The sequence below is a fragment of the Penicillium diatomitis genome, assembly GCF_028827545.1.
Source record: "Penicillium diatomitis strain IBT 30728 chromosome Unknown utg000010l_segment0_segment0, whole genome shotgun sequence".
NCBI classification, from domain to species: Eukaryota; Fungi; Ascomycota; class Eurotiomycetes; order Eurotiales; family Aspergillaceae; genus Penicillium; species Penicillium diatomitis.
This window is the reverse complement of record NW_026623182.1, coordinates 704,981-718,668: the sequence shown is the minus strand read 5'-3', so window position 1 is coordinate 718,668 and position 13,688 is coordinate 704,981. Positions and strand designations below refer to the sequence as shown.

The 13,688-nt window shown below is 50.6% G+C and overlaps 6 protein-coding genes across 6 annotated transcripts; 2 read left to right on the top strand and 4 right to left on the bottom strand.

Annotated features, from left to right (window-relative positions):
• Positions 1–993: 993 nt before the first annotated feature.
• N7539_007265 (uncharacterized protein) lies at positions 994–3,231 on the top strand (the record flags this gene model as incomplete). The annotated part of the gene is made up of 1 exon (XM_056936866.1): positions 994–3,231. One exon carries the CDS (start codon positions 994–996, stop codon positions 3,229–3,231), a length of 2,238 nt encoding a protein of 745 aa, XP_056787665.1.
• A 532-nt stretch (positions 3,232–3,763) lies between these two features.
• N7539_007264 (uncharacterized protein) lies at positions 3,764–5,999 on the bottom strand (the record flags this gene model as incomplete). The annotated part of the gene is made up of 3 exons (XM_056936865.1): positions 3,764–4,159; positions 4,253–5,860; positions 5,940–5,999. The coding sequence occupies 3 exons, from the start codon at positions 5,997–5,999 to the stop codon at positions 3,764–3,766; spliced, it is 2,064 nt and encodes a 687-aa protein (XP_056787664.1).
• Positions 6,000–7,026: 1,027 nt separating this feature from the next.
• On the bottom strand, positions 7,027–7,955 carry N7539_007263 (EI24 domain-containing protein; the record flags this gene model as incomplete). Its single annotated transcript, XM_056936864.1, has 3 exons — positions 7,027–7,201; positions 7,268–7,845; positions 7,905–7,955. The coding sequence occupies 3 exons, from the start codon at positions 7,953–7,955 to the stop codon at positions 7,027–7,029; spliced, it is 804 nt and encodes a 267-aa protein (XP_056787663.1).
• Positions 7,956–8,740: 785 nt separating this feature from the next.
• N7539_007262 (haloacid dehalogenase, type II) lies at positions 8,741–9,527 on the bottom strand (the record flags this gene model as incomplete). Its single annotated transcript, XM_056936863.1, has 2 exons — positions 8,741–9,288; positions 9,356–9,527. 2 exons carry the CDS (start codon positions 9,525–9,527, stop codon positions 8,741–8,743), a joined length of 720 nt encoding a protein of 239 aa, XP_056787662.1.
• Positions 9,528–10,068: 541 nt separating this feature from the next.
• N7539_007261 (acyl-CoA desaturase) lies at positions 10,069–11,332 on the bottom strand (the record flags this gene model as incomplete). The annotated part of the gene is made up of 2 exons (XM_056936862.1): positions 10,069–11,078; positions 11,143–11,332. 2 exons carry the CDS (start codon positions 11,330–11,332, stop codon positions 10,069–10,071), a joined length of 1,200 nt encoding a protein of 399 aa, XP_056787661.1.
• Positions 11,333–12,146: 814 nt separating this feature from the next.
• Positions 12,147–13,552, top strand: N7539_007260 (elongation of very long chain fatty acids protein; the record flags this gene model as incomplete). The annotated part of the gene is made up of 3 exons (XM_056936861.1): positions 12,147–12,636; positions 12,726–12,967; positions 13,109–13,552. 3 exons carry the CDS (start codon positions 12,147–12,149, stop codon positions 13,550–13,552), a joined length of 1,176 nt encoding a protein of 391 aa, XP_056787660.1.
• Positions 13,553–13,688: the final 136 nt, after the last annotated feature.

Here is a 13,688-nt window from a genome sequence, read left to right as displayed (position 1 = left end):
GCTCACAAGGAGGGTCACCCGATGGTAACAATCCTCCCACCCGTCTCTATCTCCGTCTGTAAAGTGAATCATTACTCAATCAGAAACATTTTGAATGGAGTGCAGTGCCAGACATGTCAAGTCAATTCTGTCTCGCTGTAGGTGTGTAGCCAGATCCTATAAACAGGGTTTCTTAAGTTGCCTTCGTAAACATTCAAACATTAACTGGATTTAGTATGACAGTAGAGACGGAGCCAATCACATGGCAGGATAGCCATCCCGAGCGGTGTTTGTGCTCCACTCTGAAGCCCAGCAGCCAATCAAAACTGGAACTGACCATCTCGGCGTCAACTGCAACGGCGCTTTGAATCGCGCGCGCCATCTTCATCCTTTCACACCTTTCGATTCTTTACGTTGATTCCTTTGTGCGATGCTATTCTCATCGCAACTGAAACCACAATGTCCCACTTGGCCCTTGATCTTATGGACATAATCACCTAGAGAAGATGGGGCTGGGCCGGCCCATACTGGCCGGATCATGCGAGTTCATAATCGAGGGCATCTGCACCATCTGCCATGCATTCCCTTTGCTCCTCTTTCGTTGTCGATCATTTTGCACTCTGCCTTCAGCTCTAGACTCTTCTCCTGCAGTCTATCTCTCTGCGTGTGTTTTTACCTCTTTCATTCACTCTTTTCATTCTCATCCAGCGCAATCAGCGTGGCGTCTGCCTCGACCACGTCGCATTCATTTAATAGCAAGCAGCTGCCTAAAACAACATTGCATCGCTACTTCAGTACCCCAGAGGGCTTCAACACACATTCTTTGACCTTTTCTTTCACAATCTGCGTCTATTTTGTCTCCCTCAGTTCATTGATAATCGCCTCTTGCCCTGGTGGCATCATTTCCTTTGATCCTTGAAACCGCCGAGAGCCTGTGTCTTTCTGCTCTTCAGTCCCAAACTCAACATCGTTCCCAGCTCCAGCAGTGAGATCCATACGATCAGACCACTCAAAATGGTGCTCTCTCGTGTGGCTAGTTTGTTGGTATTTGCCTGGTTGTGCTCGGCAGGCCCGATTGCACGCTCTCTTGCACTCGGTCACGAAGTGACATCGTCGAGCGTGGCCCCAGCGATTGATCACGGCTCGTCAACCAGAACTTCAACTATCAGCGAACCGACAGTAGTGCGAAAGGACAGCACTGGCAAGGATGATGATAATGAAGGGTTGACCGTCATTCCTGTCACTCGGACATGGCTGTTAACATCTTCTACGACTGCGCCGGCTGCTTCGGCCCACCCAGAATCCTCATCGTCCCCTCTACCACTAGCACAGACTAGCTCCATGGTATCGACAATCAGCGAGCAGCCAAGCTTTACCTCCGCTGCACCTGCACAGGTGTCGCAGATTTCTGACTCGACCTCAACGACTAGTTCAGCGCTATTCTCGACGTCTCCGACAACTTCAGAGGCGTTGCACGTCTCTTCGCCGAGCCTGACTTCCTCCACTGTATCAATCTCAAGTGCTGCATTATCATCCACAAATGGCGTCCTTGTAACCAGCACTTCTTCGTCATCACTGCAGCCACCACTCGCCAATTCCATCTCGTCATCAAGCAGTGAGCTGCCAAGCTCTGGTACTGCTCTCACGCCAAGTCCTCAACCCCCTGTCTCTTCCACAATATCAAGCGTATCTGCCCCGCTATCTTCGTCACCATCGTCATCAGTGGCCTCTAGCTTGACTTTTGCGATTGTGCCTACGAGCATATCATCGTCAACTCCGTTGCTGTCTTCTTCGGTGAGCTCGTCAACTGCTCCTGTTCCTTCTACGCCGACCTCAACCTCGCCCACCGTTTCGATCGGGCCATCCAGCGCGCCTGCTTTAGAAACCCCTACTTCAGTTTTGTACACAACTCAATCTCTTAATGCCCAATCGTTTTCAGTCTCATCTTCTGGGATTGATACGTCTTCACCAAAAACTGCAACAGCGAGCTCATCCAGTGCAACCCTATCCTCCTCGGCCCTCAATGGACCAGGTTCGACGGCCTCCGTTTTTGTTTCGGCGAGCTCATCCATGAAATCTTCAGTTCCCACCCAGTCCACAAACATGCAGTCTATCACCCCAACGGCATTCTCTGTCACAATGGTCACCGACTCGCGTTTGCATATTCCAATGTACTCGCATACTGAACCTCCTCGTTCCAATCTTGGCGGACTTGTGGCTACACTTGGATCACAGGTGACGAGCTCACACTTTGTCGGCGCGGCGCCGTCGTCCGAGGCGAGCTCGTTACTCCCTATAGCTGAGACGACTCTCGGGTCATCGATGCCTTCTGCAACATCAACCTCGTTTCAAATGACCGACACACTGCCCATCAGCTCAGCATCTTCCAGTGTTCCAGCCATTTCCCCGGCTAGTTCAAGCGAAACCATTGTGCAGTCGACCGAATCATTGCCTCTTACTACAAGTGCCGCGAGCGCCGCGCCTATTGTATTTGGTGCGAGTGGAATATCGACCACTGCCTCAATATCGATGACATCGCCCAGTCCATCTAGCTCGACACCTGCTACTCTGGGGGTGGAGTCAACTTCGTCGTCCAGCGGGCCACTTGCAACAACGCCCTTTCCAGGGCCTGTGGTCACAAAACCGGTCATCGTCTATGTCTCCGAGAGTGCAACAGCTCCATTCTCCACGTCCACCATCGAGCCTACCAGGGTAGTCGCACCGCCTCCCGAGACCAGTGTGGTTGTACAACCTCTTGAGACGACATCTTCGCAGGTCCCAATCGCTCAGACCACGTCAGTTAAGCCAAGCACGACAGCGCCTGAGATCATTCGTACCCATACAGTTCACGCGACCGATACAAAGAGCGTCACCGTAACTCAACCTGCCCAGACTGTGACCGTCACATCGTCTGCACCTATTCCCACGGTTGACACCAGCTCGAAAACCACATCTGACCTCGTAATCAACCCGGTCTCCACGATCGCCGAGCCTAATGTCGCTCACGCTGCACCTACTAATACACAGCCCTTGAGTGTCGCGACCACGACTGCTCCGCACTCCAGCGAGGATTCGGGTCTGTTGACCGTCATTCCGATCACACCTTCTTCGGGCATTTTCGTCATCACCAAGATGGACACTGTAACGTCGTGGAGGGAGACAAAGACCGAGACGGTGACCTCGTGGAAAGCGACCACTACCGAGACTGTGACGGCGACGACGACGGCTATCCGCGTTCAAGTTATCTCGTAGATGGGAATTTTACATCATTAGCACGCTGAGCGATTTCTCGCCTGATTTATTTATGGAGCCTCTTCTGTGTGTTGATCTCTCCCTTGAAAGGTAGAATTCTTGGAGTAATTAATGCGTTCGATCTTTCTAATTATATAGCTAGTAGTGATGTTTGTGTTTTCAGTTATAACCACAAGAGCGAATTAGAGTCGTATCGATTCACGTTCATGTCTACTTCTACTCACCGAGATGGCGGAAACACCAGCTCTACCGCTAAGGTATGAGTCAAATCTTCGACAATGTGGAGTTGTCTTGAAACATGGTAATGGACTGCGGAGTTCCCCGTGACCGAGACGCATTCCATGAGTACGAATCGAGATCCATCTCTAGACCTCTTAGAATAGAAATACACTCATCGCCAGCCTCAACACTTCAGAAGGGGGTCAAAAAAAGAGAGAAAGATTCGTCCCATTCAACCGATGCAATAAGCGCTTCATTCTATCCAAGATATCATTAAATAGAGAGACATAGAACTCAGCCTAGATAATCTATTTCAAAGCTGCGACAGCACGCCCCCGGCCTCTGCAAATTTCTGCTGATACTCCCTGAGATTTGCCCACTGACTGAGCTCCTCCTGATCACGGTCATAATCGCTCTGATAACTCATTGCTCGTCCATTTGTGCGAGGACTAACACCTTCGCAAGTACTTCCGGAATCTGTTGCCGCGGTAGAATGGCCCTCCAGCCGGACGAGGGTATCGATGAATGCATGGAGATAGGATTCTGCTTCGGCTGCTGTGAGGACGTGTAAGCCGGATAGAGAAGCTGTGGGGGTCTTGTCGGGTGGGGGCGCTGCTGAAGAAGAGTCGGCTTGGGTAGAGTCGAGTGGTGAAGGGTGATGGTTGGGCATGTTGAGGAGGGTAGATGCTACTTGGCGGATTTTGGAGGTCTATGGGAGGCGGTATTAGCATTTTTCGGGGGAGGGCTGGGTTCCTGGAGGCTTGATTGGGGGGTCGTAAGACTTGAAAGGAATTGAACGTACAAGACTGGCGCCGTTGGGCTCCATGTTGACTTCGTTGACTGTACGAAGAAGGACAAAAAGGTCCTTGATTACCAGTTTTCGTTCTTCGGCCATCATACGTCCGATGTAATCTGTCTGTGCATGATAGACCGCTGACATTTGTTGAGGTGGCGGAGCCGCGGGCGAATCTTGCGGAGTCTCGACTTTGATATGTGAGTCGGTCACAGTTCCACCCTTCTTCGGCTGGTCTGAGTTGCCATAGTTCCTGTAAATATCGAACAAGTTCCAATACTTGTCAACCAAGTAGGATCTCGTACACAGTTGGCTTGCGTAAATGTTGGCCTTTTGAATTTCATACTGAATCGCGCGTCGCTCTTGGTGAATGTGATCGTCCGGATAGCTGAACACAGATCCGTCCCCGGACATAAAGGCCGGCACATCTTTCTTGGGATGGAGCAGAGACAATTCAGCAGGAGTCTCAAGAAGGGCAGACTTAGTTCTTTGCAAGCAATCCCATAGAGTGGAACGCTGCTGCTCCCAATCAATTACCCGCGAACTACCGAAAGCGGTTTCCCACGCAAGAATAGAATTGTAAGAGCAGTATATCCGCACATTTGCAATGAAGCCGACTAATTGAGATACCCGTCCGGTTGGTTGAGGATTGATATGTGTTGAAAAGATGAACTCGTCATCTACTTCCAGGGGAAGTGGCGGGTAGCGGTCTGTCGGTGTTTCTGGTGCCACCTGGACTCTGAAATCGGAGTTTCCAAGCTGATGTAAAGTCTGATAACCCACGAGAGAGACGTAAAAAAGGCGTCTTCCCAGCTCTTGAGTGATCAGGTCTGCTTGATTGCCTCCCATCAGGCTCGAGCTAGACTGTGGGGACTCAGTGGCGGGATTGCCTCCATTGAGCGTGTCGGTAGCGGGCGAGTCTGTCGGGGCGCGGCATAGGTCGTAGACCTGCAGCATGGTCTGACATTCAGCCAAATAAGTGCGACAGCGCCGAAAGCTGTAGATATAGCCTGAGCAGACGCCGAGGAAATAGCTGATGGCAGCATCGTAGACAGTCGCGTTGCGATCAAGGTATCCAACACCCCGCGCCTGGATCGCTACCTCATGGCACCGTCGCACAAGTGCGATGGAATTGGGAAATGCTGCGCGTTCCGCCTCTGTGTTGAGACGAAGTCTAGGTCTTCGGGGGAACGAGGCCACAAGAAACCCTATCATTGAGGCCAGCAATGCCAAGAATGTATTGTTGGTGGCATCTTCACGGCGTTCAAATGCTGCCCTAAATGATGGCTCATGAGGAACAGGCACCAACGGATGAATGTACGTGAAAAAGTCGTCCAGTAGCAACTGAACAGTGTGTAACGAGCAGATGGCCTCCGCAGATGTTGGAGCATGCGCAACATGCGCGGAGGGAGATAATGGTGAGGTCTTGAGTACACTCTCTGTGGGGCCATCCGCTACGCTACCTGGCGATGCGCCTGCCGAAGAAGTCTCGAGCTTTTGTTTCTTCAGGGCCTCCGCATGACGATTGGGAGGCCCACGGCGTCTGCTTGGCCTCTCATACGTGCATGGAATGTCCAAGCTGGCGCAGGATCGACACGGTGGCCCGCCATTATCGCACTTCACAAGGGCATGGATGATCAATCAGTGGGTGAACGATTTGCGTCATCCGAACGGAGGTTTAGTAGTAGTAACCCACCTTGACTTTGCGAATACTGCAGGCATCGCAGGCCTTGCGCAGCCTCGTTTTTGGGTCCATCTGACAGGGTGGAGCGATCCAAATTTGCAGACATGATCTTCACTTCAGAACAGTCCAGCTGTAGCCATTCTCGACAACTGAGATCGTCTTCTATGATGAGTACTGGGCGTTCTCCAGTTCATGCGCTGCAGTCGTTCGAAACTGGGCTTCGAAAGAAATTGGCGAACTGTACCACAGCTTTCACCAAGACTCGACCTGCAGCACCAATGCGCCGTGAAGAGACGCTCTTGGCAAGTGAAAGGCGTCGGGGATGCTGCCCAGCTGAAACTAGCGCGCCGCTTAGGAAAGATGGCGGTTTCTGGAAAGTGGGTGAGACACCGATGTAGTTTATGCCAGGACTCAAACAAGGTACTGGTGAAACCTTAGCATGTCTTCTCACATGGTCATGAGTAGGATGAGCAATTCTCGCGGTACACGTTGAGATAGTGATGCCGTATTTCTACTCACAGCGGTGCGAAGGTTACTGTAGTTGCTCAAATTATTCCGGGCCAGGAGTCAAGCTACAACTTGGCGTTGGCCGCGGATGGCTGCGCCCAGTCACGTGCTGGTATCCCAAGACGCGCGGAGTGTTGTAATGTCAAAGTCTAAAGCCAAATCGGTCGATTCAGTGCATCCTGGAGTTTTGATTGGTTTGAGCAAGACTGAACCTTATAGATGATCCTGGACCGTATGGTTTTTCAAGCACCGTATTATGTTCGCTGGTGATAAATCCAAACTTAGTTGTGTCCAAGGGTCCAGCACCGTCAAAGTGGATTTCTCCCGCCTGGGGGAAAGCTGAGCCCGATCATCCTTGACTATTGGGGCCCACATACCCACACCATGCACGTTACCTTGATCGCGTGGAGCGAATCGCTGCATTTCAGAAGCGAGGAATGTTGCAAAAGCCGTTGGGTTGCTTTATTTATCATATACAGTATCATATGGATTGTAAATGCCTCAATTGTAGTGATGTATATACTTCCATCTTGGAGGGACTCATGACTCTTTCCGCCCCCTGGTGATGCAAGCGAGACCGGCTGAGTTGATCTCATGCGGGTGCATGATCGCGATATCCTACCCCTGGTCGGGTGGACTGCTGGCGTGCTTCTTGCCGCTTGCGCTCAAGATCTGAGGCCCATAGAGCAGCCCCCGTAGCGGTCGTCATTAAGAAAAACATGGAGAACGGAGGAATTAGCTGCAAAAGAAGGGCGACCGTTCCGAACCTGAAAATCAGTCAGCATGATCTACGAAATATGGTGGTGGGACTGGACAAGTTTGTCAAAACATACGTCGTGTACTGCAACTGTCGGCGTCGCACACTGGCTTTACGTTCTTGCTTGGTCGAGTCCAGCAGCTGGAAGTAGCGCCAATGATGGAAGGGTCCCGCACGATATCCAGTCAAGACGAGGAACATAGGCGTCCCAGCCACAGGAATGAAATTCAGTGGAAGTAGGATGATGAACTCGATGATTTGTCGAAACGAAAACGGAGAGTACACCGCGCTTGTCGTTGGTGTTCCAAGGCGACTGGCCGGGTCGCCCGGTTCAGGATAGATCACTCGGGAGACAAGCACCAGTTGCTCCTGCCCTTCGTTCACGAGCACAGAATCGAAGATGTCGACTAGGGTCTCGTCCACAAAGAAGGCCTCGAACAAAGTCGCCACGATTGCTGCCCCTTCACCGAGGACCAGGAAGGCACCATTGATCCATGCGCCCCAGCCTTGGAAGATGGCAAGGAATGCCACTTGCGGAATGTAGGTAAAGAAAAAGAGGAGGAAGTAGACGAATGTCGACAGAAGCACGATTGGAACCAAGCGAGCTTCGAAAAGAGGCCAGAGAAATCGGTGGGTTGCGAAGTAATAGATACCCTAATCGTCTGTGGTCAGTATACATGTGCCTGCCTAGCAAATACGGAAATGGGACATACTCGAAGTGGATAAAGCCATGCCGCTCGATCTAAATTCCACGCCTGCGCCATATTTCCTACCTTGCGAGAGTTCGTCGGTCGAATGTAGAAGACACTGCGGCGCTCGCGGACCAAGGGTACGTTGATGAGCAACCACAAGTGTGGAGAGCGAACCAAGAGGAGAATCAATGCAGATGCGCCAGAAAGCAGGCACTTTGCTTATCGATAACAGCCGACGTTATGGAAGCTCTCCGTTCAATTATGCTCATCCGCTTGAAACCGCGGTATGGAGTCACGTGAGCTGAACTTTTTGTCATACCAGTTTGCGGCTGATTTGTTACATTTCATCATTACCGAAGTATATATTTATGTACGCCATTACTTATAGTACTTGAGATATGAGGCTGAGTGTATCATGCATGGATCAGTGAGGCCCTTCGCGGTAGCCTTAGAGACGTGGTTGTACATGACGACGTTTGAACCGTGGATCGGGATGACGGAATATCCGGTTCCGTGTCACCTGAATAGGTGACCGGGACCATCACGTGCGCTTAGTCATGCCCTAGCCGCGTGAACCGCTTTTCTACCAGATTTTCATTCTTTCGCGACTTTCCCTTTCTTCTTCCATACATAAACTGAACGTCCTCCCTATTCACTCTGGAATCCACCATGCAATGGGTTCTTCGAGGGGAAATGGGAGGATAGAATAATTGATTGCTGGCTTACCCCAAATTCTTCGTGATACGTGGAGCATTTGGAAATATTTCTTCAGCTGTACATCCCTTTCTGACAGATCTGCTCAATGTTTGCGACTGGTCCTTGCAAGACTGCTTTCAAAACGACGGGGACCTCTGTAATCACGAGCTCTTGATGTGATCGATGATCTGCTCCAGATTGCGTACAATCGCAGAGGGCTGTAAACCAGGCACCGCAGCATCTTGCCAACCGTATCCTGCGCGGTCCACCCAAACGGCATTCAATCCTGCGTGTCGAGCACCCACGATGTCGAACGGGTTACCGCTAATAAGCCAAATCTGATCCATTTCGGACGGCTTCTTGCCCACCACCGCTGCAAGATGTTGATAGGTCACTTGTGCAGGCTTGAAGCGCTGCACGTCGTCCACAGTCACAATGTGCTTGAACGTAGTTCCGTGTGGTGACAAGTCCTTGGAGCTCGAGACCGAATTAGAAATCATTTCCTTCGATCCGTTGGAAAAGATCACAGGCACGATTGATGAATCGGCGGCGATCCGCTGCAGTGTGGATTTGACGTCGGGGAACGCAGATAAATTGTCGTAGGCCTTCATCAAGTCCGAGATATCGCCCTCGGTCAACTGTTCCTGCGCCTCGACGAGCGCATGGTGGAGTGATTGTCGCGTGATTTGAGAGAAGTCCTCGTAGTACTCTGGTTGCTGCTGTGAGTTTCAATGTTCTCACACAAATGTGGCACGAAAATGAGGGCATCTGCTCACCCATGCTATTGAGTCTCCATGTGTATTCCAGCTGGTACTTCCGCCATGAGGCAGCAATTTCCTGGGCCTTCGTTCGTCCAAAATGAGAGGCAAGCTTGCCTGCAATAGACTCAGTAGACAACAGCGTGCCGTACACGTCAAATGCAACGACTGTCTCCTTGTCTGAAGGCATTTTGATGAACTGATGGCCGTTATCAACGTTGGGTGTATTGATCAGCGTTGATGTGTTGAAGCGGAAGGTCAAGTAATGAGCTGGATGTGTTACGTTCCAGACCCTGAGGACGATGTCCTCTCTTCGAGAATAAGCACGGTGGCGACATCAAGCTCCATTTTTCCGGGTCGCCAGGATATCTAGTTTTCGCGCAAAAAGCTTGTTCATAGCGACGCTTTCTTGACATTGGGACTCTGAACTCTGACTAGGAGTGATGTCATTTTACCCGGCTCTTCCAGGATGCGTTGTGGTTGGTGCTAAGGACAAATGTACCCGATTTCCAAAACAGTCCGCGGAGTCGTGTTAAAGGACGTTTTTGCGCTTTGTGAGATATACGTTCTTTCTATTCGCATGACTTAGACCACTAGTTTTGACTTCCAAATGGGTAGGACTAAGCACCAAGTCGCGAACTTGAAGTACACTTCATATACATTATCTCGATGCGGCGTGGATCAGTCTTATTTGCTACAAGGCATTCACACGAGCTCGACTTAGTCATCATTCATTCCGACTGAACAACCGCAACCCTCATGGTATCTAGCAGGTTGGAAGCTGCCTGTGAGTGACGGTAGACATCTCCTTCAAAGGAGTCCGTTGCATCCTTGCCAATGGCCCCTGTGATCATCGCTACACCACCTGGATGCTCTGTCACAAATCCTGAGACATCATGTACTACCCCCCTGATCACCACCAGGTTGCGACCTGTTCTCGCCTGCTGCTGGTACTCCCTCCAACTCATGGTTGGTAAATCTGCGAGAGGAACGCCCCAATTCAGCATCTCGCTTTCCTGGTCGAGACACTGTCGCTTCCGCTGAATTCTCCCTTTTTGTATCTCATTCTGAGGGAATCGTCGCAGATTGCTGGCTAGACCTAACTGCGCGCAAAGCCAGATCACCCATTTGGTGGGATCAAAGTCAAACCAGCGAACCCCATTTCGATAGTCTATGGGAAACTCATGATGAAAGTTGTGATAGCCTTCTCCCAGGGTCAGCAAGCCAGTGAGTGGGTGATCTCTCGGTGTTTTGTCAGCAGCATAAGGCTGTGAACCACACCAGTGGGCCACCGAGTTGACGCAAAAAGTACCTTGTTGCTCGAGGGCAGTGGCGATGCAGCCTGCAAAGATGAAGCCACCGAGATAGTCGCCGAAGCATAACCAACAGAAGAGTGTCGGAGCAAGGTATCCCGCTAAAAGCAGAAGGAGCATATAATGCTTTTGCTGCCACACCACGATCGGATCAGCTTTGAGGTCACTGATGTCCACTCGACCTGTTGTCAGAACACCATGAACCGGGTCACTTTTTTCGAATAGGACCCAGCCAATATGGGCGTGGAAAAAGCCCTTGGATATGCTGTAAGGATCTTTGTCGGTATCAACGTATCGATGGTGCGCCCGATGGTCTCGACACCATTTCTTTATAGAATCCTGACCGGCACCCGCACCGATGATTGCAAAGAGTAGTTTCAGCGGTGTGCTTGCCGAATAGGATCTATGTGCCCAGAGGCGGTGATAGCCTGAAGGAACGGCACTCAGTATGTTATTACAAGCTTGTCTCCATTGTGAGACTCAACTACTGACCAGCAGTGACGGTAAGAGCGCGGAGATATGCATAGATGACTCCGGTCCAGACGGTTCCACGTTGTAAAGAAACCCAACGTAGACTGCAAATGGCAGCCAGAGGGATTCCCACGAGAAATACGGTCTTTGGCCAATTGAGCGAAGCGACTGTGTCCGCTATCACTCTGCCGATGGTTGGGGTCGATGCCATAGTGGAGGCATGGCGGCTCTTGGATCTGGAAGAGGTGTGCCGTTCTGCATTCTCTTCCATCTCGACTGCTGAATCCAGTTAAGATGGCATTGAGCCAAGCGAGCAACATGTGAGCTAGATATTGCAAAGCATCGACGGTAGTCAAAAGACACGCCGTCGCAGTGAGCCCATCACCGTACTTCCGACACCCATGCACATTAATGTGCTGTCAAACCTGCTCGATAATGTCCCTATCATTCATTCGACCGATTCTTCGCTTGACTGGATGTCTCGGAACAAGCCAACTGTTTGGCTCTGGGAGACTTTGGTTTGACCCGATAGCAGTGCGTGACGCAATGGTGGGACGGTTCTATCGCAGAGAACCAAGCGGCGAGGTCAATGCGAGCCCCGAATACATCTGCAGGTAGGAAATTCCCAAAACAGATATCGTGTAGGATCTTGCTAGCCTTGCTCGTGAGAACGTATCGTGGACTGATTGCATGGCGGTCTCGAGGCCTCTGCACGATCTCGAGGTGTTTCCAGTTACAGACCAACTAACTAGTGACCAGCCATCAAGGAATCCACGGACCCCCACTCCCGTCCTTCTCTGATGCGAGGGCTGAATAGAAGCGTGTGCAACGCAAACATTTTGTTGACCTCCCTACTCGAATCTCACAACATGAACGCGCTGCGACATGCGACCAGAGACTGTCATATGTCTTCGGAGATGTTACATGGTCATGATAAACACCAATCAATAATGGGACCTATAAAGTCAACCTGTGACAAGGTTGCCTGTTCTCACTACGGCTCATGAACTTAGACAGGGTCTTGTATGGGTTCCAACATGGCGATTCCTCACGGCGAGAGTTTGATCATCTTCAGATTTCCGCCGTCGAGTTTGTTCACACTTCCTCCCAGTCAATCCTTAAAACCAACAACACGTCTGCCACCTTTGCCCCCTTCGAATGTGTTAGGAGCCTCAATTATACAGAGTATCAGAATCGATCCTCTTCTTTTTCAACTTTCACTGGACCTGAGGTTCGTCATCACTTTTACGGCCCTTTACGTCTCCACGGTCCTCTACTTGAATCGAGTCAATGCCTATCGACAATTCAGACCGTGGAAGTTTAGCAGAACTCCATGGTTCAAACATGTTGTCGTTGCGCATAATGCTATGCTCGCGATCTTTTCAGGATGGACCTTTGTGTCCCTTTTCCACATCTTCCTGCCCCTTTTAGGGCGAGCGAGGGCCGAAGCTGGACCGGATTATGCTTCACATCTAGCAGAGCTTCTTTGTGAAACGGACTCAGGCGCGTATCGTGGTATGACTTCCGGCCGAGCACACAAGCAATGGAGAGATAGAGAGTTACCACCTACCAAGAGATGATCTGACCATGTGATCCGCATTTAGTGCTCTCATTCGGCAGCAGCCTGTGGGAGGCTGGAGGCAGTTATGTGGGCTGGTGGTTTTACATGAGCAAGTTCTACGAGATTGTCGATACATTGATCATTCTCGCTCGAGGGAAGAAGAGCTCCACCTTGCAGACCTACCATCATGCTGGAGTGATCATCTGCGGCTGGGCAACGATCATATATGAATCTCCATTGGGTGCGATCGGCGTCTTCTTGAATTCAGCGATACATACATTAATGGTGAGTCCTTCACTTCCTTCGTGGTAATCCATCACGTCCTATAAACGCAAGCAATTTCCGAGAATGGTCCTATGGCCCAGTCACTGTCTGGTGCCCATGAGGGGTAACAGGAACTTTGGGCTAATTCTATCCATTGCTCAGTATATGTACTTCACGATCCAAACCCTGGGAATTCCCATCCCCGTGAGCTTCAAACGAAATCTCACTAAGCTTCAGCTGGCGCAATTCTTTGTCGGCTGGATCTGGGGATACACCTACCTCTTCATGAGCTACCGGATCCCCTCGAGGCCGAATGCAGGTAAAACAGAACGAGATTTTATACATTCGGACAACCTGACCCGCGTACTGGGGAAAGACTCACCAGCTAGTCTGCAGAAGAAAGCAGATGTCCTTCACGAGTCTGTTGATGCCGTGTCGTGCTTGAGTGACAGTGGAGAGGCCTTTACCATCGTGGTGACAAGTGTCTACATTATTCCGTTGATCTATCTTTTTATTAAGTTCTACTTTCAGTCATACAGAGGAAACGGAAAAGGAATACGAAGTGGGGGTCAGGTGGTGAAGGAACCAAATGGGTTAATTCATTAACTGAGGTCATCAATCAACGTTGAAAAAGTTCGAGTGTGCTATTCACATTTGCCTGCGTGTTGGTCCAAAGAGTAGAAGGGCACCTTTAAAGCGTAAGTTATCCCAGTCTGAAGGCACGACGTCGCGAAATTTGATG